The sequence below is a fragment of the Molossus molossus genome, unplaced genomic scaffold, assembly GCF_014108415.1.
Source record: "Molossus molossus isolate mMolMol1 unplaced genomic scaffold, mMolMol1.p scaffold_m16_p_14, whole genome shotgun sequence".
NCBI classification, from domain to species: domain Eukaryota; kingdom Metazoa; phylum Chordata; class Mammalia; order Chiroptera; family Molossidae; genus Molossus; species Molossus molossus.
The window spans coordinates 5786362-5808619 of record NW_023425349.1 but is presented as its reverse complement, the minus strand read 5'-3'; the positions used below and the strand labels follow the sequence as shown (position 1 = coordinate 5808619).

Here is a 22258-nt window from a genome sequence, read left to right as displayed (position 1 = left end):
ATGGGGAGGTAACAGCACCCTCTGGTTTCGGGCCTTTGTCCTTGAGGGATGCCGCCACAAACTGAGGCCTCATCTCTTTGCTCAATCCAGGTGGACTGAGCAGAAAAATGGCCCCAGGAAGAGCTCGTTGGCAGAGATGCCCTGAGAAGGGAAGCCATCCTCCAAAGGAGAGCGCTGGAGGACGTCTTGCCAGCCAACACCCCTGGGCTCCTGCAGGACCAGGCAAGAGCTTACTCTATCCCCCAGCCAGGATCAGGACACCCCAGCAGCCAGAAAGGGGTCGAGAGCCTCCCCAGGCTCCACACTGCCTTGGAAAGGTCTTGTTGACACAGTAACCCAGTCCCAGTGTTTGAAGAAAGCCTGAGGTTGCCTCGATGTCCCACCCCCCCCCTTCCCCATTCTCTGGAATCTTCCATCACAGCTGCCCTTGTCCCTCCTGCCCCTCCCAGTGGCAAAAACCCTTGCCCCATCCAGGAGGTAGCCTCTCTGAGTCCCCTTGCATCAGGCCAGGCTCAGTCTGGCAGGCCACAGCCCGGGCCCAGAGCCCGCCCAAGGAGCAGGTGAGGAACCCGCATTGAGGGGCGCCCAGTCCATTTATAGGTAGATAAGAGCAAATTCAGTAGTCAGTCGTTCGTGCCACAGCAATTAGGCTCTGCAGAGAAGTAGAGACGTGTCAGCTCTGGAGCCACGTGGCCCTAGGTTCAAATCCCAGCCTTGCTACTTCCCAGCTGGTGGCCTTGGGCAAGTGATTCGACCAATACTGTTCCTCGTTTCCCTACCTTGAGGGTTAGCGTGAGGATTAAATGAATGCCTACAAAATAAAGTATTGAATACATGTCAGCTATTATTATTGTTGTTTTATTAGTACTACTATTTATGATGATGATGGTGATAACGAGCCAGGAGGGGGAGACTGTGACACAGGCTGTTAGGTCTCTTCTCTTCTCTTCTATAAGATTAGCAACCCCAATCCTTAGCTGGGCACATGGCTGGTTGATTTAGGAACTACATTTCCCAGCTTCCCTTGCAGCTAGATATGGCCATGTGACCAGCTTCTGGCCAATAGGCTATCAGCAGAAGTGGTTTGTATCATTTCCTGGGAGTTTCCTTAAAGAACAGGGTCAGATAACTTTCTCCCTTTATCTCTTTTCTGCAGACCAGAATGTGAGCGTGGAGGCTGGAGCTGGAGCTGAAGCAGCCATTTTGCACTGTGAGGTTGAAGCTGCATGTTGAGGATGGCAAAGCAACTAGCCATTAGGAGCGTGGGTCCCCAATGGCCATGGAGCGCCATACCAGCCCTGACTGCTTGTACTCACTTCAGATGAAATAAACCCTTCTCTTGTTTAAACCACTGTCGTTTGAAGTCAGCCCTGTCTGAAGCACAACCAAACCGATTTTAACACAGGAACACATCTGTGAGCACGGTGCACAGTCCAGCCTCCCAGGAACCTCTGTCTACTTGGGGAGAGAGCATATACCCTCGGAGATAAAGAGGGAAATGACTGCAGTTGTGAAAAGAGCTCTGAAGGAAGCGAAATGAGGGGATGGAGAGCATGGTGGGAAGCAGAGGAACTGCGAGGAGGGGCCAAGTGAGCTATCTGACAGGGGAGGAGCAGGCATGAGCATCCCTGTAGTGGGGGGGAGGAAGACCCCCCCCAGGAGCACAGAGGGAGGCTGGGGTAGAGTAGGGGGTCCTGGGCCCTAGCCTGGGCCTGCCTCTTCCCAGCTGTGGGAGCCATTTCTGTCTCTGAGGCAAAGTGCTCAGCAAGTACCTGCACGTAGTAGGTGTTCAGTGAAGACCACTGTTTGAGAAGATCTTTCTAAAGATGTTGAAATCAGAGGGAACAGGGCCTGGGGAGATCTTGGAAGGCTTCACAGTGCAGTGACCCTTTAGATGGGGTCCTGAGGAACACAGGGATTTGACCAGGTAGGAAAGGGTATTCTAGAAGAGCAGGCCACAGGCCCTTTCTACTCACCAGCCCCCCATCACACCCCCTCGGAGACCCCCTTCCTCCGGTTCAGCCTCTGGCCAGTCCATTCCAGGTGGGGTCTGAAATCCAGGCTGGAATTTTCTTCTAATCCCAATTTAACCCTCGTGCTTCTCTGGGTCCCGCCCACTGAGGTCCCATCACCTGGGAGTGGAGACACCCTGGCCTCCATGTTCTGTGGGTTCCCTGCTCAACCAGGGCCCCGCCCAGACCCCTTGCTGCCCCTGGGCCTCTGCCACACCAACCTGTTCTACCCTCCTCTTTCCCTCTCACACAGTCCAGCCTCTCACCCATCTGCCTCCACTCCCCCCACCCCTCACTCGCCTCACGCTGCCCTTAGCTTTCAATTCATGCTGCTTTCTCCAGGAAGCCCTCCCTGCTCTCCGTGGCTGGGCTAGAGCCTTTACTCTGAGCTGCCTGGAGTTGCACCATGACAGCCTGTATTTATGGGTCTACTTGATCAGTGTCCATTTCCCCCACTAAATGATGGCTGTCCGGTCCACAGAGGTATTCGCATGCTTAGCACAGGGTTGGCACGTAGCAGGTGCCCAGTAAACATTTGTTAAAGAAAAGAATGAGGAGCCCGGCCGGTGTGGCTCAGTGGTTGAGCGTCAACCCATGCACCAAGAGGTCGCCAGTTCAATTCCCAGTCGGGGCACATGCCCAGGTTGTGGGCCCAATCCCCAGTGGGGGGCGTGCAGGAGGCGGCCAATCAATGTTCTCTCTTATCGATGTTACTATCTCTCTCTCCCTCTCCCTTCCTTTCTCTCTACAATCAATAAAGAAAAAAAAACTTTTTTAAAGAAAAGGAGAAAAATTAGTCTAGCCTTCCAAGATAGATGAGAAAACAGGCTGGGAAGCTTGGCCTGGCCCCGGGGAGGTCAGGTCTCCTGCCTGCTGTCCCAGGGTGATCCCTCCATCCCCTCTCCCCTCCCCTGCAAGCCTCCTGAACCCAGCAGAGCAGAGAGCAGGTAGGGGCAGCGGGAGTGGTGGAGGGGAGCTGTAGACAGAATACCCAATCCCCTAGGGAGGCAGCCACAGGGAAGCTGGAGCTGGGGGTGGGGCTGAAGCTCACATCTGGCTTTGGCCACCCAGGCTGAGGCTCCTGCAGGCTGCTTGTCCATCTCTGCATCACCACCACCCCCTACACCCCGCCCACCCCACCCCTACTGCTCCCTCCTGGGGAGGCAGGAAAGGGCCCCTCTCTGGGTTGCTCCTGGACCGTGGTGCTGTGTGTGCTTCAAAACAGCCCTTCCTGGGACATAACATTGGAACCCACCTTGAGGCTTGTGGCCAGTTTGCTCCGGTGTTTAATATACAGAAGCCCCCCCCCCGAAGGATGGTAACCGGGCCCACCCCCTCCCAGGAGGCCTTGGTTGAACAGAGTCCTAGTTGGAATCCAGCCTAGCGGGTAGGGCTCTCTGAGGCCAAACAGCGCCAGCTCTGTCCTACTGGTTCTGCAACTCTGTGGACCTCAGTGTACCCAACTGCAACTCAGAACTCTGCTCTGGGGTGCTGGGAGAGACTGGGAAATCAGCTGGCCCGGAGGAGAGTGGAGGAGAGTGTTCAAGGAGCCCACTGCAGAGCATCATGGGACTCGGGGGGGGGGGAACCCGGGGGAACCCCAAGCCAGGCTTTCTTCAGACTGTCAGTGGTCCACGGGCTGGGGAAGCGGCGTGGGGTGGGGGTGCTGCACAGTGAGGGCAAGGCTGGGTGGGAGGTGGGGAGAGGGGTCACCCAGCTTTGGGACCTGAGGCTCTGGTGCCCCAGGAGCCTGTGGTGTACTCTAGGAGCCTGGGACCCCTCAGAAAGCCTTGCCCCAGAGGCTGCTGTCACCGTGAGTCATTGTATTCCATTTGCAGAGCACCCACCCTGAGCTGTGGGGGAGGGGGGTGCAAGGGTGCCCTCCTGGAGCTCAGAGCCAAAGGCCCAGGTGCCCCCTATCAGCTTGGGGCTGGGTAGGAGAGCACCTGGGAGGAGGGAGAGGGAGCAGTTTCTGGGGCAGCCCCCCAAGAAGACGTGAAGCCAGCTAAGGAGCTGGGCTCAGGCCCAGAGGAAGAGATGGGAAGGGTGTTCCAGGCAGAAGGAACAGTCGGTGCTAGGGCCAGAGATGGGGCCATAACTGGGAACCACAATTATTCTGTCTGGCCCTGGGGCCGAGTGGCGACGGGTGGCGGAGCCAGGGCACCAGCGCAGAACCTGGACGGCCCAGGACAATTCGCTCCCTCGCCCTGGACGGGGCTGGGCCCGCGCACTCCTCCCCGCCTCCTCCTCCTCTCCCGGCGGGTCCCAGGGGGCTGGACGGCCCTGCGGTTGCCCTTTCAAGTCGGGCTCCGGGAGGCTCCGGAGCCGGGGCGGGCCTCTACGCCGACTTCAAAGCCCGAGCCCCCAGCCCGATCCCCTGGCGGAAGGGGCGGGCGAGTCACGGAGGGAGGTGGATTTCCGCGGATCCCCCTTTCATCCCCGGCTCCACCCAGTCCAGACCTCCGGGAAGCGCCTCGGCTCTGCAGGGCTGAGCTGCCCGGAAAGGCAGGGGCTTGGGGGCCGCTAGGCAGCGCCTCTGGGCAGTGTGACCTCAGGCCAGCCCCTGCCCGTCTCTGTGCCTTAGCCGCTCCCCTCCCAGCCCAGAAGCCCTGGCACTGGGCCTTCTTGGGGAGAGGGAGCTTCTTGGGAAGGGCATTCGGGAAGATTCCAGGGCATATGAACCCTTGAGATCTGAGCAGGGAGCGGGGCTCACCTTGGGTACCTGTTCCAACCCTACCCAGTGCGCCCTCCCACCTGAGGGTCAGCTCAGAAACACCTTGGGTGTCCCCCTTCCCGCCTCCTGAGACCCGTTGGCCAGCCTTCCCCTCTCTGGGCCTCAGCTTAGAAGCCTGAAGGGGAGGCTGACTGAAGCCGCCTCCCAAGGCCGTTTCCCCAGCTCACGAGGGGTGGGCGGAACCGGCTCCCCTTGCTGATACCACGACCCTGACAGTGACAATGGCCACACGGCTTGCTCCTTTTAAGCCCCACAGTGCTCTGTGTGATCAAATCTGGACATGGCAGAGAGGGGACTCACCCAGGTCACAGCTGGGAAAGTGGGGCCAGGCGGTGCGGGTGGAGAGGATGCATGTGGTTCCCCGGATTCTCGCCCAGGCTGCTCGTGCCTGCTGCCCCCGCCCCCCATCAGTCAGAAGACAGCCGTGAGAAGGGGCAGGCTGGGGGAGTGAATGCAGACCCTGAGCAGCACTGAGCGCTGCTGTGCCTACCAGCCCATTGTATAGATGGGAACACTGAGGTACTAGGAGATCACACGGCCAGCTAAATAGGGAGGTGCTGTGATTACGCCTGTTGTACAATGAGGACTGAGGCACAGGGCAGCGAAGGCAGGGCTCGGCCTCGCAGGAAGTGATTGAGTGGAACCCAGCCCGGCTGGCTCCTGGGTGGCAGTGGCCCACTTCATAGCTTTGGCCGGGAGAGCGATGCCACCCACCAGCGCGCCGCCTCAGAGCCCTTGCCGGTTTCTCTGTGCCCATGTCTACCAAGAGGGGGGCTGTTTTAATGGTTTTCCCCAGGATGCCAGGTGCACTCAGGCTGGTGGGGCGGGATGGGTGCCTGGGTATCAGGCAGATGCCACCCCAACACAGAGATTTAAAATTCCTCCCTGGAAAATCAGATAATCAAGGAAGTCAAATACCGTGAAATGAGTGTGATCCTTGCCAGAAACCCCGAGGGAGCACCAGAGAATCATCACGTGGCGAGTGTAGGAGTGTCACCCACCCTCTTGTCTTACAGGCGGGGAAACTGAGGTACAGAACACCACAGGGAGATGCGCACAGAGGGTATCCTGCCCGCTTGCCCAGAATTTATTGAGAGTCTCTGTGTGGCAGGCTCTGTTGGGGCCTGTTCAGTCCCTGTGCACCGTGAGTTCAGTGTCTGCTGAGAGTGGTCCTCTGTGCACCAGTAATGTTACCATTGTTCCATTGTTCTGATCCAGGAGGGCTTCCCTGAGGAGTGACATCTATGCTGAGACCTGATATTAAGTAGGAGTCACTGAAGCTGGTAGGAAGACCTTTTCAGGCAGAGGGGAGAGCATATGCAAAGGCCCTGGGGCAATCTGCAGCCAAAAGCCTGCTGCAGAGTGAAGGGGAGCATGGAGGGAAGGGGCAGAGGGAACAGGACCTTGTGGGTGCCAGAGGAAGAGCCTGCCTAGGCCAGATCAGTGCTGGGGAGAGGAGGCAAGCAGGAGGGGCCAAGGCTGGCCATCGGGGAACACAGTCTGCAGGGACACCTCACAGGCATCCCAGGACTTCAGGCTTCAGGAGACCCTGGCCAGAAACAGGAGAGAGGGAGTAGCTCCAGTCCTGTCTAAACCCTGTCCTGTTGAACTGAAAAAATTTGGGGTGGGGGTAATGAGATCAAAAGGAAACATTTGCAAGTTAGATTTACCCTCAATTCTATTAAACTATCAAAGCTGTTGGAAACTAGTATTAGGGTCTTGACTCCACAAACGCTGGAAGTCCCAGCCTGGAAGGCCCGCGGGCCTTTGCCTGTCCTCCCTGCACCGGGGAAGGAGCGGGGCAGCCAGAGGCCCCGGACTGAACTGCCGGGCCGCGGGCTCAGCCAACATGCAGGCAGGAGGCCGGTGGGACCAGTGGCTCCCCAGACGGGGTTTGGGCTTCTCAGATGTGCGCTGTTTGTATCATAGGCTCAGCAAGCCTTATTCTTGTCTGTGCAGGGGAAGGGGGAGGGAGGGAGGAAGGAAGAGGAAGAGAGAAGTAGGAAGGGGAAGGGGAGGAGGAAGGAGAGGGTAAGAAGGACATCAGGGTGAGGAAGAAGGGGAGAAGAAAAGGGAGGGATCTGTCTGTGCTGATGGCAGTCCCTACAAGGGGTGTCTATGCTGTGGGAAACACCCCCCAGCCCACCCCCATTCCATCCCCTACAACAGTATCAGCTCCCGAAGGCAGAGGCCCTGTGCTGGCCTTGGGCCAGGAGAATCCCCAGGTGGTCTCATCTGACCCTCACAAAGGACTGGACCCCAATCATCCCACTCAGCCAGACCCCAAGCGCGGGCACTTAACACGTGTGGGTCTCTCCAGCCCGGGCTGTCCCTGGGCCTAACCCACAGGTTTACTCAGGGGCCAGGCCACATCATGTGTGTGCACATGTCCGCTTAGGAGTGTGAAGCGAGCAAACAGGTCCCTGCTGAGGCTTTTACCAGCTGTGTGACCTTGGGTGAGTGACCCAACTTCTCTGTGCCTCAGTTATGAGGAGTAAATGAGTTCATTCCTGAAACCCCACACTACACCCCAGAAACAGGTTTAATTTAAGTATGTTGTTTTAGCTACTCTGATTGTTCTTCGGAAAAGGCTGAGCCGGGGTTCCTTTGGGAAGGGGCTCTACACTGGAGGGAGGGGTCTGTGGGTAGCCTCAGAAGTCCTAGATGCTCCTAGAGTTTTTTTGAACAGAGAAGGTCCTTAGCATTTGTCACAGGGCCTCAGAACCCAATGCTGAGCCTCCATGAGCCAGTGATAACCAGAGGTGACCAGCGGTGACCAGAGGTGACCAGCGGTGACCAGAGGTGACCAGCGGTGCCAGCGCCCTCAGTGCCTGGAGGGTCCATCTCTGCACAGCTTTTGAAGGGCTGCCTGCTGCCTGACCCCAAGGTCCTGCATCCACCACAGATACCCCTCGGGGGGCCATGAGTGCTCAGGGACACTGAGCTCCCAACTCAAGGGAATTCTTTATTATTTTATTTCATTTTTTTTTTAGTCCTTACCCAAGGATATTTTTTCCATTGATTTTCAGAGAGCGTGGAAGGGAGGGAGGGAGGGGAGAGAGAGAGGAAGGGAGGGAGAAGACGTTGATTGGAAAGAGACACATTGATCAGTCACTGCATTGATCAGTTGGTTGCCTCCCACATGCGCCCCAACTGGGGCCAGGAATCGAACCTGCAACCCAGGTATATGCCCTTGACTGGGAATCAAACCCGAAACAACTTCAATGCCTGGGCCCACGCTCTAACCACTGAGCACACTGGCCAGGGCCAAGGGAATTATTTTTATTATTGTTCCTCAATGGAGGATATTTTTCTATTTATCATCAGACAGATTGGGAAGGAGGGAGAGAGAAAGAGAGAGACACAGAGAGAAACATCAATGTGATAGAGCCACAGCGACTGGTTGCTCCCTCAGGACCCGACTGGGGCTGGGGAGAACCACAACCCAGATACACGCCCTTGACTGGAATCGAACCCGCGACTTGTGTCCGCAGGCTGATGCCCTAACCACGGAGCCAAACCGGCCGGGGCCAAGGGAATTATTTTTAAGGCTGAGATGACACCACACAGCTATATTCAAACCAGCTCTCTTCTCTGGGATGGGGAGGCGCGAAAACAGATTTCAAAGGCAGAGCTTTGAATAAACTAAACCCAATAAAAATAACGCTTTGAACCCAAATGCCGAATCGCAGCCCCAGGCACATTCAACCAGCTGCTGCCAGCTCTCCCTGGCAACAGGCACAGGCCACCTAGGGGCGTGCTAGGAGCCTGGGTGCAGCTGGGGCCTAGGTGGCCGGGCCCCCACACCTGCCCTCCAGGCCTTGCTGGGACTCCGGCCAGCTCCATCCCGGCGGCTCTGTCAGGCTGGAGGGGTTCTTTGCCCCGTTCTCACCTGCTTCCCCATCTGGCCCTGGGAGTTGCGAATACCTGCTCCTGAGAGGTAGTACAGCTTCTTCGCAGGTTCTGATCTTGGTTCCGCTGTGTGACCCCAGGATGGTGGCCGCACCTCTCTGAGCCTCATGTAGAATTGGGGGTCATCACAGTGCCTCCTTCACGGGATAGAACTTTGGCTCTCTCCATAGCCAGTGGGTATATGGCAAGCACCCCGCACTATGCCAGGCCAGGGGGTGAATGGGTGGCCGTCTGTTGTGCATAAATGACCTGGAAAGAGCCTTCTATGATTTCCCAGTTAGACTGTGAAGGGAGCACATTACGTGCAGAGAATGTATACAATACAGGATGTATGCAAAATCTGCACTGCAATATAAAAATGCATACGTGTACGTACTTCCTTGTATGTGCACAAAATATCTCTGGAAGGTGCCCAGAAACTAAGGTACCTACTGGGAGGTCCCAGGGCTGGGTGGAGGTGGCTGGGGGGGCTTTCTCTGCCCACTGCCTCATGCACGCATCGTCCAGTCCATGCTCACGTGCGAGGGGATTTTCAAAGTCCCGGTGAGCTTTGCTGGTCCTGAGCTCCTGCCTGACACTGACCCAGCTCCCGGGGACCTGCCCGGAGGGACTGGGGGCGGGGTGATGGTGACAGGGCCTTGGGGTCAGGACAAAGCACACGCCTAGGCAAGTTTGCTGCTGCCTCTGAGAAGCCCTCCTGGACCCTCCTGCCAGCCTCCATTTGCCACAGTTCAAAGTCCAGGACCAACGACCCAGTTTGCAAGGACTCAGGGCAAAATGAAAACATAGGGCCCATGATCAAAATCAATGATGAAATTCAAACAGACAACACAGAGCACCAAACCCAGCGCAGGGCCTGGCCGGCGAGGACCCTGGACTCAGGTCTCGCACACCTGTGAAACCAGCCCCGTCTGTACCCTCCTCGCCAACCTGTGGGCTCCGAGTCAGGAATGTGTCTGTCTTGTACACAGAGCCGGGTACGCAGTAGATGCTCCACACGTTTTGTGAATGAAGGAAGGAGAAGGAACAGAACTGAGGTGCGGGCAGAGTTGGCCATCAACAGCCAGCCTATGGAGCCCGGCGCAGCCCTGCCCTCTGGGCTAGTTTCCAGCAGGAGCAAACCCCAGCCTCAGAGGAGGCAGCTGCCCTGTGCTTCCCCAACATAGTACTTCTTACTGCTTTCTTATCCGGAGCTCTGCTGTGTGACCTCGGAAAGGTAGCTTAACCTCTCTGTGCCTTGGCATCTTCATCTGGAATATGGGGCTAGGGGCAGTGCCTCCTTCAGAGAGTTATGTCCTCCTTCATGGATAAGTAAGCATGGCAGTCTTTTTTTTTTTTTTTATCCTCACCCGAGGACATTTTTCCATTTTTTGTTCAGATAGAGTGGGAGGGAGAGAGAGAGAGAGAGAGAGAAACATCGACATGAAAGGGACACATCGAGTGGCTGCCACCCGCATGACCCAACCAGGGCCGGAGACAAACTGCAACCGAGGTACGTGCCCTTAGCGGGAACTGAACCCGGGTCTCTCTGGACTGCAGGCCGACGCTCTAACCGCTGAGCAAACCGGCCAGGGCAAGCATGGCGTCTTAAGCATGGTACTCGCATGGGTCATTATGCCGGTGATTCCCGGCTGGGCTTCCAGCTCTGAGAGGGCGGGGCCCGGCCTTTCTCTCTCAGGTGGACTCCTGGGTGCCCTGGTTAACATTACGGAATGGCTGTGACTATCAGAAGTCACTCGTGAGCCGGCCTGGGGAGGTGACTTTTCCTGAAGAACAGTCTGGGTCCTCAGGTGCCGGACCAGCAGGGCTCTGCAGCCAGGGTAGCTGGAAGTCAGCCCAGAGCCCGGCAGGGGCTCCCTGGGAGCTCGGGGATGTCACCACAGTCCCCAGGCTGCCAGGTACAGATGACAGACTGGGGAGACCCTGGAGGGTGAGTCATTAAGTGTCCCCAAGGCCTTATGACGGGAGGTGGCAGATGAGCTGTTCTGGCTGCTGCTCTTGGGGTCCAAGTGCCACTGTTCAGGAAGGTTCCCGAGCCCAACCTGGTGGGTCCAATCCCTGCTTCAGGCTCAGACTCTGGCCAAAGCTGGTTATGACGGGTCCAAATGGCACCAGTGTCACCCCCTTTCCTGAGCCTGCTTAGGAAAAGGTTGAGGCTTGTAGGGCTGCCTGGAGGTGGCAGCATACATTGTTTCTATAGAGGGCTTTGATGGCCTTTGACAGGAGCCCCTGGAGGGTACAGACCATCTGTCATTTAGGGCATATTGGAATGACTACAGGACCCAAAGAGGCAGAAATGTCAGGGACAGGAAGGACGTGGGGTAGGAGTTCAATGGCAGACAAAGGCAGAGGGACTGGAAGTGGGCAGCCCACGTGGCTGGGGCACAGGGCGTGCATGCGTGTGTGTGTGTGTGTGTGTGTGTGTGTCTTGCTAGAGGGCCACCGACCATTCTCCTTGCCTTGTCGGTAGCCTTCCTGGGCCCCTTGCTCACTGGGGCCCATGCTAAGAATGGTCGCCCCAGCCTCGCTGCAGGATTGCAGCAGTCACCTCCCTTCCTACACTTCCTGTTCCTCTGCCCACGCCTCCACCCCACTGTTATGGAAAGGCCAGGTGTCCACCCTGTGCCCTGTGTAGTGGGTTGGACTCCCCTCTGGACCCCCAAAGCCCCAGGCCTCCCACCGTAGCATTAGTCCCTATGTCCTGGAATTGCCCATTTGAGTCCTTGTCCCCCACCAGACTCTAGCTTGAGGATGGGCTGGTCACTCTGGTGCCCACCTCGTGCCCAGGGCCCAGTGTGTGTGGCACACAGTAGGTGCGCAATGAACTGCCTGCAGAATGAAAGTGGATGAGCCCAGGGGGCAGCTCATGTCCCCGGAGCCCTGGCTGGCTTCTCCTGGGTTCCACATCTTCAGTGGCCCCTCTCTGACCAGCCTCGCCTGGAGTCAGCCCTGCCCTTGCCTCTCCCCGGCCCCCCACCCAGGAGCCCCGCGGCCTCCTGCCCATGACCCTTAGCTCTTGCTGCTCTGCCTCCAATCTCTACGCCCTGCCACAGTCCACCTTCTCCAACTATCCTCTCTGCCTCGCTGCCCTAGCCCTGGTCCTCCTGCCCCAAGGTGCCCATGTGCCCCGATGGCCCTCAGGGTGAGTCATTCCTCCTCCCCCTCTCTACCCCCCAAACTAGACCAGGCTCCACTGCCCCCACCCATGGTCTTGTCCCAGGTCTTCCTGTGGACCAGGGTGGGTGGGGGTAGAACGGGGTGGGGACTGCGACTGTTCAGAATGAGAAGGACAGAAAAGATCTGTGTGGGGGCACACCTGCCTGGACCCGCAGAGGTTCTAGGGTGCAGGGAGCCTGAGCAGGGACACCAGCTCCAGCCACGGCCACTTTCCTGGCCTTCCAGCCGCTGCTCCCTGGGGCCCTGGAGGGGCTGGCCAGCCGCCAGCCTGAGTGGAAATGTACCGGAAAAAAGGACCCTTTGGGGAGCCCTGGGAAGGGGTGAGAGACTGAGAACCTGGAAACAGCCGGGAAGGGGTCCATCCCCACACTGAAACACCCCCTGCCTCCCTCCTCGCCTTCTTTCTGGTCCCCCGTTCAAGTCCTAGCTCTGCCTGCAGTGTGGGAGGGGCCGTTGGTGAGGGGGGGGGTGGGGCATCCGCGGCCTCCCTGGGTGCGCAGGGGCTGAGGTCGCTGGGAGACCCTGCGGGGACGCATGGGTGCCATCTGTGGGGGTTCTGGTGTGCGGCGAGGACCCGTGCATGGGTGTGATGTCTTTGAAGCGTGTGCATGTGTGTCTGGCGTGTGTGCGCGGTGTCTGTGCGAGCCTGCGCCTCGGAGAGTGTGGAGGATTTGCGGTGGGAGGCGTCCCCGGTGTCTGCTGCGAGCGCTGAGAGGCTCGGAGCTGATGCTCAAGGTCCTCTTGACACAGAATCCATGTTTGTGAAGAGGAGAGAGGAGAGGAGGGAGGGGGGACGGTCTCGGAGGGGAGAGGAGTGAACGGCTGGGGAAGGGGCGCGGGGGAGGGAGGCTGGGGAGGCGCAGAGAAGCAGAGAAGCGGGGAGGGGAAGGTCCTCACTGGGGGGCATCCCCGCCAGCCAGCCTCTAGGGGACCCTGGGCGCAGAGTCCCCTCCACCCCACTCCTCCGCGGGGTCCAGGCGGAGACCCCTCCCTCTGCCTCGGCCACACGTGGGGCAAGAGCGTGGCTTGGGGGGCCCAGGCCGCCTCCGCCCCGGTGCGAGGCACGCGGATCAATGTCCAGGGCTCGCTGCTGACAGCGCTGTCGCAAGCTCAGCCGTTCTTGGTTTATCAACATAAGGCAAAACAGAGGCGCTGGGGGCCGGCCACGGGGCGCAGCGGCGCTGGGTGGGGCGAGCGGAGGCGGGAGACACGAGTGCGGCGCGAGGGGAAAAGTTTCCGACCCTCCGGCCAGAGGACAAGCTGAGAAGTTTCGGCTGCGCCGGGCGGCACCAAAGCCAGGCCAACACTGCCCCCGCGTGGGCGCGGCGCGGCGCTGCAGCCAGCGGCCGGGCGAGGGAAACTGAGGCTGGAGCCGGCGAGATGGGCGACGCAAGGTCACCGGGAAGAGGTGCGGTAGCATCAGGCCTCCTCTGAGACCCGCAGGCTCCCCATAAAATAGAAATACTGTGGGGGTGGGGGTGAAAGTCCGGAAAATGATGGGGCAGGAGGGAGGTCATCCTAGGGATTGAAATCCCTCTCCAGCCCCGCCTCCTTCCACCCCAAGGGGGGTGATAGCACTGACCCCAGCCCATCCCCCCCAAGGTTTGTCCAAACTGTGCCTAGACCTGTTGCCTTTCTTCTGGAGCCAGGGCACCCCTTCAAAACAGAGCTCCCCATCCACAAGATGTCCTGGCCCCAAGCTCCCCGCCACCGCCCATCCCCCATCCCACCCTTTTCCTGTTCAGCAGGGTGCCCAGGCGTGGATTCCTGGCAGTTTACTTACTGGCCAGGAGGTGGCAATAAAGGCCTGGATCCTGGGCCTGGCCAGGGGTTGGGGCCAAATCCAGGCTTCCAGTGGAGGGGCTCAGACTGTCCAGGGTTTAGAACAGCTGTGGCAGCGCTGCACCCGGCAGACGGGCAGACGGGGTGGCACTGCTAGGCCAGGGCAGCGGTCAGATAGACTCCAGGCAGAACTTGCCACTTAATCTTTACCACCTTTTCACGTGGCTTTGAACACTGCCCACCCCCTCCCCCAGGACTAGGAGAGAAACATCTGGCCGGGCCCACCCAGATGCTGTGACCAGGGACCAGATGGTGTGAGCCTAGCCTGGGGGACTCGGAAGACAAATGTCTGTGCACACACAGGGCTCTCTTCCCCCAGCCTGAGTCTGGACGCCCTGGCCCCACAGTGGGAGGCCAGTGAGCAGTCTCTGTTCCATCAGAGACAGAGGCTGGGGTCAGAGGTCAGGGCAGGTATTTGTTTCAGGTGTGGGCTGATCCAGATAGAGGCTTGGTCCCAGGTTGGAGGTATGTGTGGCAGGGTCTCCCACCTCACAGAAGGGGTTCACTTGGAATAAACCTTTACCCTTGGGGATGCCTTGTCCGCCCCCTCCCCCCCATCAGCCCCATCACAGCTGCGATTCTACCCCCTTCCTCCCCCTGGTCCAGGAACCCTGGGCACCAGCAACTAGGCACGGAGAGGCTCGTAGGGTGAGACCTGGCAGCAGATCCCAGCCACCTGGGATGTACATTTATTTGTGGGGCAGGAAAGGCCTCTCCTCACCCCTGGCCCGTGTTCATGCCTGGGCTTGGGCTCCAGAGGCCATTCATCGCTGAGCCTGCTGCTGTATTAAGGAAGGCCAGAGGAGCTGGGACTCCCTAGGACGGCCTCGATTCAGGACCATGTGCAGCTCCAAGAGGGGCAGGACAGACTCCTGGAGAAGGAAAACACGCTGGGTGCTGCCCTGTAGGTGGGGGCTGGGGGGCTCTGGGTAGGAGGCAGGGCGCTCGGCCCGGGGATTCTACACCTCAGCACCAGGGGGCAGACACTCAACCCCATTTTACAGATGAGGAAACTGAAATGCGAAAGGGCAGTCTGCACGTGTGGAGCTGGGCTCTGCTCAGGCAGCCCAGCTCGAGAGCCCACCCCCTAGCCAAGTGTGTAGGGAAGCTTTACCTGGCCCCCGGGCCACCCCACCAGGCAGGGGTGCTAGATCGAGGTGGCTGGCTGCCTGCAGGTACTCACCAGTTTCTGGCTCAAGGCGCTGGGCGATTTGCCCACCTGGTCAAGAATGCTGTGGGAACCCAGGACGGTTTTGTGGTCTCTCTGCTGCCGCTGGGTGGTGGCCCTGGGGGTGAAGGGCTGCCTGCTGTTCATGCAGATGTTCTCAGAGAGGGGTCTCTGCAGCTCCGGGATCAGCCTGGGGGGCACAGTAGCCTGTGAGCTGAATGGACCCCGAGTCCCAGGTCCACCCGTGGCTAGCAGGGCTCTCAAGGGCCCATACCCTTGGCCTGCCCACTGCTGGCGGGGAGGTCTACAGGGAGTGCTAGCAATGCATGTGAGCCCCAGCCCCTCTCTGAAGCCTCACAGGCTGGGGCGGTCCCAGCTGGACGGGGAGCTGGCCGTGGCCTCCTCCTTGGTCCTGGAGTTCAGGGCGCTGGGCAAATTCTCCAGCCATCTCCTGATGCTGCCAAACACACGCTCCGGCGCCGCCGGCTGGGTGGCTTGGCTGCTCTCGGTGATGCCCTGCTGGACTGGAGTGGAGAGGGCACTGTGAGGGCTCTGCCCCAGGGGCACCCCCTCCAGCTCTCTCCACCTCCTTCTAGCAGGCAAGGTGGGCAGAGCCAGTTGCCATGGAAACCCAAGGCTCCCTCTCTGGCTGCTTCCAGAGAAGGTTTGAGTTTTAAAACTATCTTGTGTGACTGTTTCTGCCTTTATTACCCAATCTGAGCCCCCTACACTCACTCCTGCTCCAGTTCGAAAAGGCCAGTCACCCCACCATGAAAATCCAAGGGAGGGTGCTGACCCTCCTGCGGGGATGGAGGGGGTCTGGGGGTCCTTTAAGTCCAATAGCTGCCCTTCGGGCTGGGAAACACTGCAGAGCCCCACTCCGGCGCCCTGGGTGTGACCACAGCTCCTGTGGCTAGTGGCTGACCAGGAAGCTCTCCGGTGCCACCAACTGCCATTTACACGAAATTGACTCTCCAGGCATCCTCTCCCTGGGTTCCCAGGGTAGCTGGCGCCCCTCTGGCTTTTCTTCACAGCTGATGTGTCATCTGTTCTCCGGGCCTTGGCTTCCCATCAAACAGCCAGAAGTTGGGCAGAATCACAGTTTCTATCTTCAACTTCCTGTGACCCTCAGGGAGCCGGTAGGATCCCGCCTGGACTGGAGATGGTCTTGATTTTTAGGACTTTCCCTACAGCTAGGCTTTGGGGCAGCTGTTTGCTGAACCGGCACACAGGGGGTGCTCCAAAAACCAGATGCAGGCGGTTGGCTGTTGGAAGCTGTGGGGGCTGCGGGATCCTGGGAAGGGTCTGAGCAGATGGAGAAGGGGGGCTTTGGAGAAGGTTACACCCGAGCAAGGACGAATGTTCTTCCTGCTGCCTCTTGACACCAGAAAACACCAGACACTATGCTGCACGGACAGACACTACCGTGTTCCTCCCTGAGGAGCTAGAGCAAACTTCTGCTGGGGAGCCAGGACTGCTGGTTCCCAGCGTCTTTGCCAGACCAGGTGGTCTGGCCCTCCCCAGAGAGAGGAGGAATCTTCTGGCCCTTTCTGGGCACCACCTCACCCAGGTCTGCTTTCACGAGTGAGGGAAAGGGATGCTCTGGTGCCTTCCCACTGTCCCCAGCCCGTCAGCCATGTGAGGGCCAGACCTGGGGTCCGGAGGCTGTGGGGGCCGGTTCCAAGGTGGGCAGATACGGCGTATGGGAACCCTTGGCGGCAAGAAGCGGTTCAGTGGTGGCGAGGCCTGGGCGGCCATTGTTCCCTGGTCCACCACTACGGCTGCTGCTTGGTGCCACCTGCTTTGGGACACTTCCATTGGACCTCGGACCCTCGACTTGGTCCTTGAAGGTCACCCTGACATCCGCTGGATGTCAGAGACCAATTCAGACACCTCCTCTGTAGGGTCAGTGACCTCTTGACTTTTGCAGGCTGGCACCTTACTCCCAGGGCCGCAGCCTCTGCTCCCCCAGGTCTAAGCTGGGACTTTCTAGGGTTCCGGGGCTCCCCCACCTGTCTGCTTACGTGCACAGCTGCGCTCCCAGTAGCGGAGCACCGTGTCCTGCAGGGTCTCGTCAGCGAACCGCACCCTGAACGGGCAATACCGCCTGCAGTGCCCTGAGCCTTCCCCCGAGGAGCTGTGGGTGAGCGAGGCCTTGAGCTTGGGGGCCTGCAGACCATGGGGGCTGCGGAAAGAGGCAAGGAGGAGGGGAGGGCTGGGGCCCCAACAACATCCGCCAGATGGGAGCTTGCTGTGCGGTGCTGACAGTCACAGCAGCTGGCCTTTCTGAGCATGTCCTGCCTGCCAGGCACTGGACCAAGCATGTCCCGTGCAGCACCCCGCCAAGCCCACACAGCTCCTTGACAGACGCTAACTATTCCCATTTTACAGACGAGGAAACCGAGGCACAGAGGTGTTTTGCAACTTGCCCAAGGTCACACCACCAGTAAGGGATGGAAGCAAGAGTTGAATCCTGGTTCCAGAGCCGGCGCTCATATATCAGGCAGTTCAGCAGAGAGAACAAGGCTATGAACTCCGGAGTCAGGCGGTCCTGGGTTTGAGCTATGGTTTTTCATCTGTAAAGTGGATCATGGTCATGCCCATCATACGAGGCTGTGAAGAGGTGAAGTGGGCTGCAAAGCAGGGGGTCTGCAGGGCCCGAAGTAAACATCTCTAAGTGGGAACTGTCCTTATTATTACTGTCAGTCTTGGTTATACCCCTTCCCAGCTGGGTGAACTCAGGGTTGTTACTAAGTTTGCCCTCAAGGCCAAGGCTGCAGAGGGCCCACATGGTCCAGCCATGGCTCTGTTATTCAGAAACGCCATGTTCCACTGGAGGGCCATACATATCGATGTATCTGCATCCATTTATCTGGCCACATCTTCATGTCTGTGTGAACCCAGGGGCGATGCTTTCCATCAGCCCACTAGAGAGCCAGGCAGGCAGGAGGTGTCCCGGACGGCGCCTGGCTACAGGCACTGGACCTACCTGAATCCAACAGTTGTCGACATATCAACACCCACTCGGTGCTGCCTCAGGGCCAGGCCAAGGCACAGTGGGCTCTGCCCATGGTCTGAAATCTCAACTTCTCCTCTCAAAGGCTGCTGGAGCCTGTGCTAATGCACCCTGGCCTCCTCCTCACCCCAGGGCCCCTCGGGGTGTCCCGCACACTGGAAGGTGCTCGCGTAGTAGCTCCCGAATATGGAGCACTGTGAATGTGTCCACCTGCTGTTCTCACATTCGAGATGATGAGTGAGTGCCACGCTTATATTCACTGGGAACAGTGCTATGTTGACTTGGCCTGAGTGATTTAAAGTTCCTGGGTTGGCAAATCGGGTTCATTTCCACACCTACTCTGATCTGTCAGTGGTGTCTGCCTGGAGTACGGTGTCAGGAAGGGTTCTGAGGCTCCGTGGGAAATGCTGTGACCGATTAGGACTGTCTGTCAGGGTCAGGGATTGGAAGGAACGGCATGCATGTCATGTATTTGCTCTCCCAGGTCTTTAAACTCATGGGCTGTCTTCACCCTTTACCCCTGTTTACGACAGAGGAATTTTTGTCTGCATTCTTACCCTCTTCGTTAGAGCTATGGTCTCTAAGCCCAGGGGGGTTTTAACACCCAGGCTCTTCTCCCACCTCCATCCCTTATTTTACTTCTCCCGACATTTGACATACGGTAAAACCTAATACACGTTAGAAGAAAAAAAGGATGAATGAATAATGGAATGAGTAAAAGGGTGGAAGACCGGTGGGTGGGTAAGTGGATGAATGGACTGATGGATGAATTAATGAAAAGGTCTGAATGGAAGAACTAGATCTTAGGAGGATGGGTAGATGTATGAATAAGTGGATGACAATTATGTAGACTGGTAGGTGGCTTCATGACTAGATTAGAGATGGAAAGTATCCTGGATGTATAAATGGATAGAAGGATTTGCAGATGGTTAATCTACAAACTGGATTCATGGATAGAATTGTGGAAGTTTGTGAACAGATGACTGACTGACTAGATGGGTGGATGGATGGATGGATGGATGGACTCATGAATAGGTTGTAGAAGACCTGATTCACAGATAAGATGTACACAAGGATGGATGGGTGAATGAGAGAATGAATATACGAATGGATTCATGGAAGCATTATGAATGTGTTGGTAGAAGACCTGGTTAATGGGTGGATGGATTCATAGATGTTGATGAATGATTCTTGAATGTGTTGAGGAAAAACCTGACTCGTGGATAGATCTATGTAATGATGAATGAGTGGATGGGCCTGTAGGTGGATGGATAGATGGGTGGGGGGGTGGACTCAGATGGGTTATGACTGCTTTGGCAGAAGACCTGATTCGTGAGTGGACACACACATGGACGAAAAGATGGATAGATAGGTAAATTCCTGGGTGTAAAACGGGAAAGAAAGGAAGAAAAGATGCCCTTTCTCTCCCCACCCGTCCCCTCATACTCCCATAACTCACTTGTTGGCCTTTTTGACCTTGGTGAATTGTGTGTGGTCTTTCCTTAGTGGCCCCAGGGTAGGTACCTGATGGAGCAAAACCTTCTTGAAACTGTTCTGGGAGTTCGATGACTGGCACCTTGAAGAGAAATAGGCCACATCTGGCATGAGTGGTCACCCCCCCCCCGCCCAGCATTGATGGCAACCCTGTCCCACCAGCTGGTCCCTGACACTTACCGCAGGTCGGGGAGGAAGGAGCAGCTAGAACACTGAGCAGAATGTCCCCACCAGGGCTCTGACACACCCCTTTGATGTGATTCTGAGGATGCTGGGAGCCAGGAGGAGGTGGAAACAGTTATGAGCCTTTGCTTGGGGACAGTCCTTATGAGGGTCTCCCTAGTTCTATGGCCTTGGGCCTCAGTTTCCTCATTCCTACCATAGGGGCAACGGTAGACCCGCCCTCATGGGGTGGTTGCCAGAACTCAGCCAGGAGTTCAACTAACATTAACATCATTCTTAGAAAGGTGGTGGGAACTCCCCACCGGAAATGACTCGGCCCCCTTGCCCAGCCCCCTGGGAACCCGGCAGGGCCTCACTCGGTGGCTGTGGCTGCTCAACCCACTGCACCCCGAGCTTGTGCAGGAACTCCCGGAACCTGGTAGGGAGGAACTCTGCCAGGCCGGGGCCCAAGGAGTCCTCGCCCTCCATGGAGCCCCTGGAGAAGTCCTCCCACACTCCAGGCCTGGGGCGCGCGCGTGCAGGTGTCTGGGGCGCTCCGGCCAGGAGCACGGGCGGCGACAGCAGCGACCTCAGCCCTGTCCTGTTCCGCGCCGCCCGCGGGGCCACGGTGGGCAGAAAAGGCACGCACGGCGAGGGGCAACGGACATCCACCCCTGGCTTTGTGGGCAAGGACTCGCCGCTGGATTCCTGCCACCACTCGGCGCTGCCCCCCGAGGCCCTCGAGCCCCCCGATCTCCACTCCGATCGGAGATCGCACGGAGGCCAACTGGGCAGCAGCGGGTCTTTCCTCCAGCGAGTGTCCCTGCCGGGGAACCCCTTGGGCGCCACCTGCTGGGCCCGGGACTTGGGGCGACGCCGGGGCATTGTCTGGCCCTGCCGTCAGCTCAGGGCATCCTCACGCCAGTGGGGGCGGGGATTGCCTTGTGAAGTGGAGAGGAGGGCATAGACCGGCCCCCAGGCCACAGTGCCCAGAGCGATGCGGAGCGGCGTGAGGGTAGCATCGCGGGCTCGCCGCACCCTGGGAGGCTTCAGGCTAGAGCTTGCCCAGCTTCTTTCCTCGCCTGGAAAAGGGCGACCGTAGGAGAACCCACCTTTTTGGAGTCGCTGTGACGTTCAGATGAGGGAGCACACGTGGGTGGCTTAGAATAGTGCCAGACACGTCCTATGCGCTCAACAAACGCTAGCTGCTACTATTATGATTTTTAAATGATTATTATTTAGAATTTAGCCTCAGCCCCACTACTTATGAACAAGCCAACTGATGGACTCCTCAGTGGCCTCATCTGTGGAATGGGGTAAGGGCACCTGTTCCTTGGTGAAGGGGAAGTAGCCTCACATGGTAGGGAGCGCTTAGCTCCTGGGAGTCGCAAGTCCTGGGGGTGTTGAAAGGAGAACTGCTTAGCCCCTGTCTCCTGCTGGGGCCTCTCAGCCCCCCTCCTTCCTGGAATGGGGATCTTGTTGAAAATACAATTGTCCCAGATTCTGATTTAGAGGGTTGGGGGCCAAGACACATTTTAAACACATTCTCCCTTTGGGGGAGAGAACCCTAGCCCTGCGCCCTGGGGGTCTTTGAGCCTGCTTCCTCCTTACCGCACCCCCTTCCCAGAAGCTGTCAGCTCTGAGCTGGCTCCTAGCAGCACACTCACCTTAGTGGGGCTTCTTTCTGGGCCCAGAGAAGGTCCCAGGGAGCTTAGAGCCCCCTGAGGGGTGGCTGGTGCTTAGGAGAGCCCATCTTCCCTGCCTGGTCCCTTTGCTGGGCCCCTCCCTGCTGCCTCCAGGGCCTCATTAGGGTCATTGTGATCCACCCCTCACCCAAGGCCATGTGAGGAGCAGTGGGCTCTGAGGCCTGGGGACAGAGGGTGGGGCCGTTGTGCTCAGGATGCCAAGGCTTCAGTCACGAGGGGGGAGTGGGTGGAACTCTTGACCAGGGCAGCCAGGGACGGAGGGCCCAGGTGTCAGCTACCCCTTACAGATCAGGGAGGCCCAAGTGGGTCATGTCGGGGCTGGTGGCTCTGGCAGGAGAATTTCCCGTGGAAGCTTGGGCAGTGCCAATGCAGTGGGTCTGGAATCTAAGAGAATCAACTTGGAGTCCATGCTCTGCCTCTGTGTGCTGTGTGGTACTGGACAGATCTTTCCTTGGTCAGGGCTCCATGGTAAAATGGACTGTCGGGTAAAAACTTGAGTTGTGAGCCCTGGCTGAATTGGCTCAGAAGCAGAGCATCGATCCGCGGACCAGTGAGTCACAGGTTCGATTCCGGCCAAGGGTATGCACCTCGGTTGTGGTTTGTCCCTGGCCTTGGTCGGGGTCATGCAGGAGGCAACCGGTCAATGTGTCCCTCTCACGTCGATGTTTCTCTCTCCTTCCCACTCTGTCTGAAGATAAATAGAAAACTATCCTCGGGTGAGGATTAAAAAAAAACACAAAACTTGAATTGTGAAATTTGTGTGGGGGATACAATAATTTGGAACAGTAATTTCACTGGCATGGTGTAATTTAACAATTTGAAAATGAAAAAAAAAAGACTTTGTAATTCAAATTATAAGGCATCTGTCTGGAGGAATATATTGTCAACATAACAGCTGCAAGCGCAGGACTGAAAGCCGATGTGCAGTAGCTCACAAACAACCCTCGGAGAGTTGGAGGTGAGCAATGATTGCATCTGTCCGGCAGGAGAGGAGGCTGAGGCTTGGAGAGCTTCACCAGGACGGACTCATTTCCA

At 57.9% G+C, this 22258-nt stretch overlaps 1 protein-coding gene across 1 annotated transcript; it reads right to left on the bottom strand.

Moving 5' to 3' along the window:
* Positions 1-13254: 13254 nt before the first annotated feature.
* CUNH9orf50 (chromosome unknown C9orf50 homolog) lies at positions 13255-20402 on the bottom strand. The gene is made up of 7 exons (XM_036261700.1): positions 19895-20402; positions 19536-19626; positions 19321-19437; positions 16870-17030; positions 15204-15369; positions 14861-15035; positions 13255-13299 (listed from the first exon to the last, which is right to left on the bottom strand). The coding sequence occupies exons 1-7, from the start codon at positions 20400-20402 to the stop codon at positions 13255-13257; spliced, it is 1263 nt and encodes a 420-aa protein (XP_036117593.1).
* Between the last annotated feature and the right edge of the window lie 1856 nt (positions 20403-22258).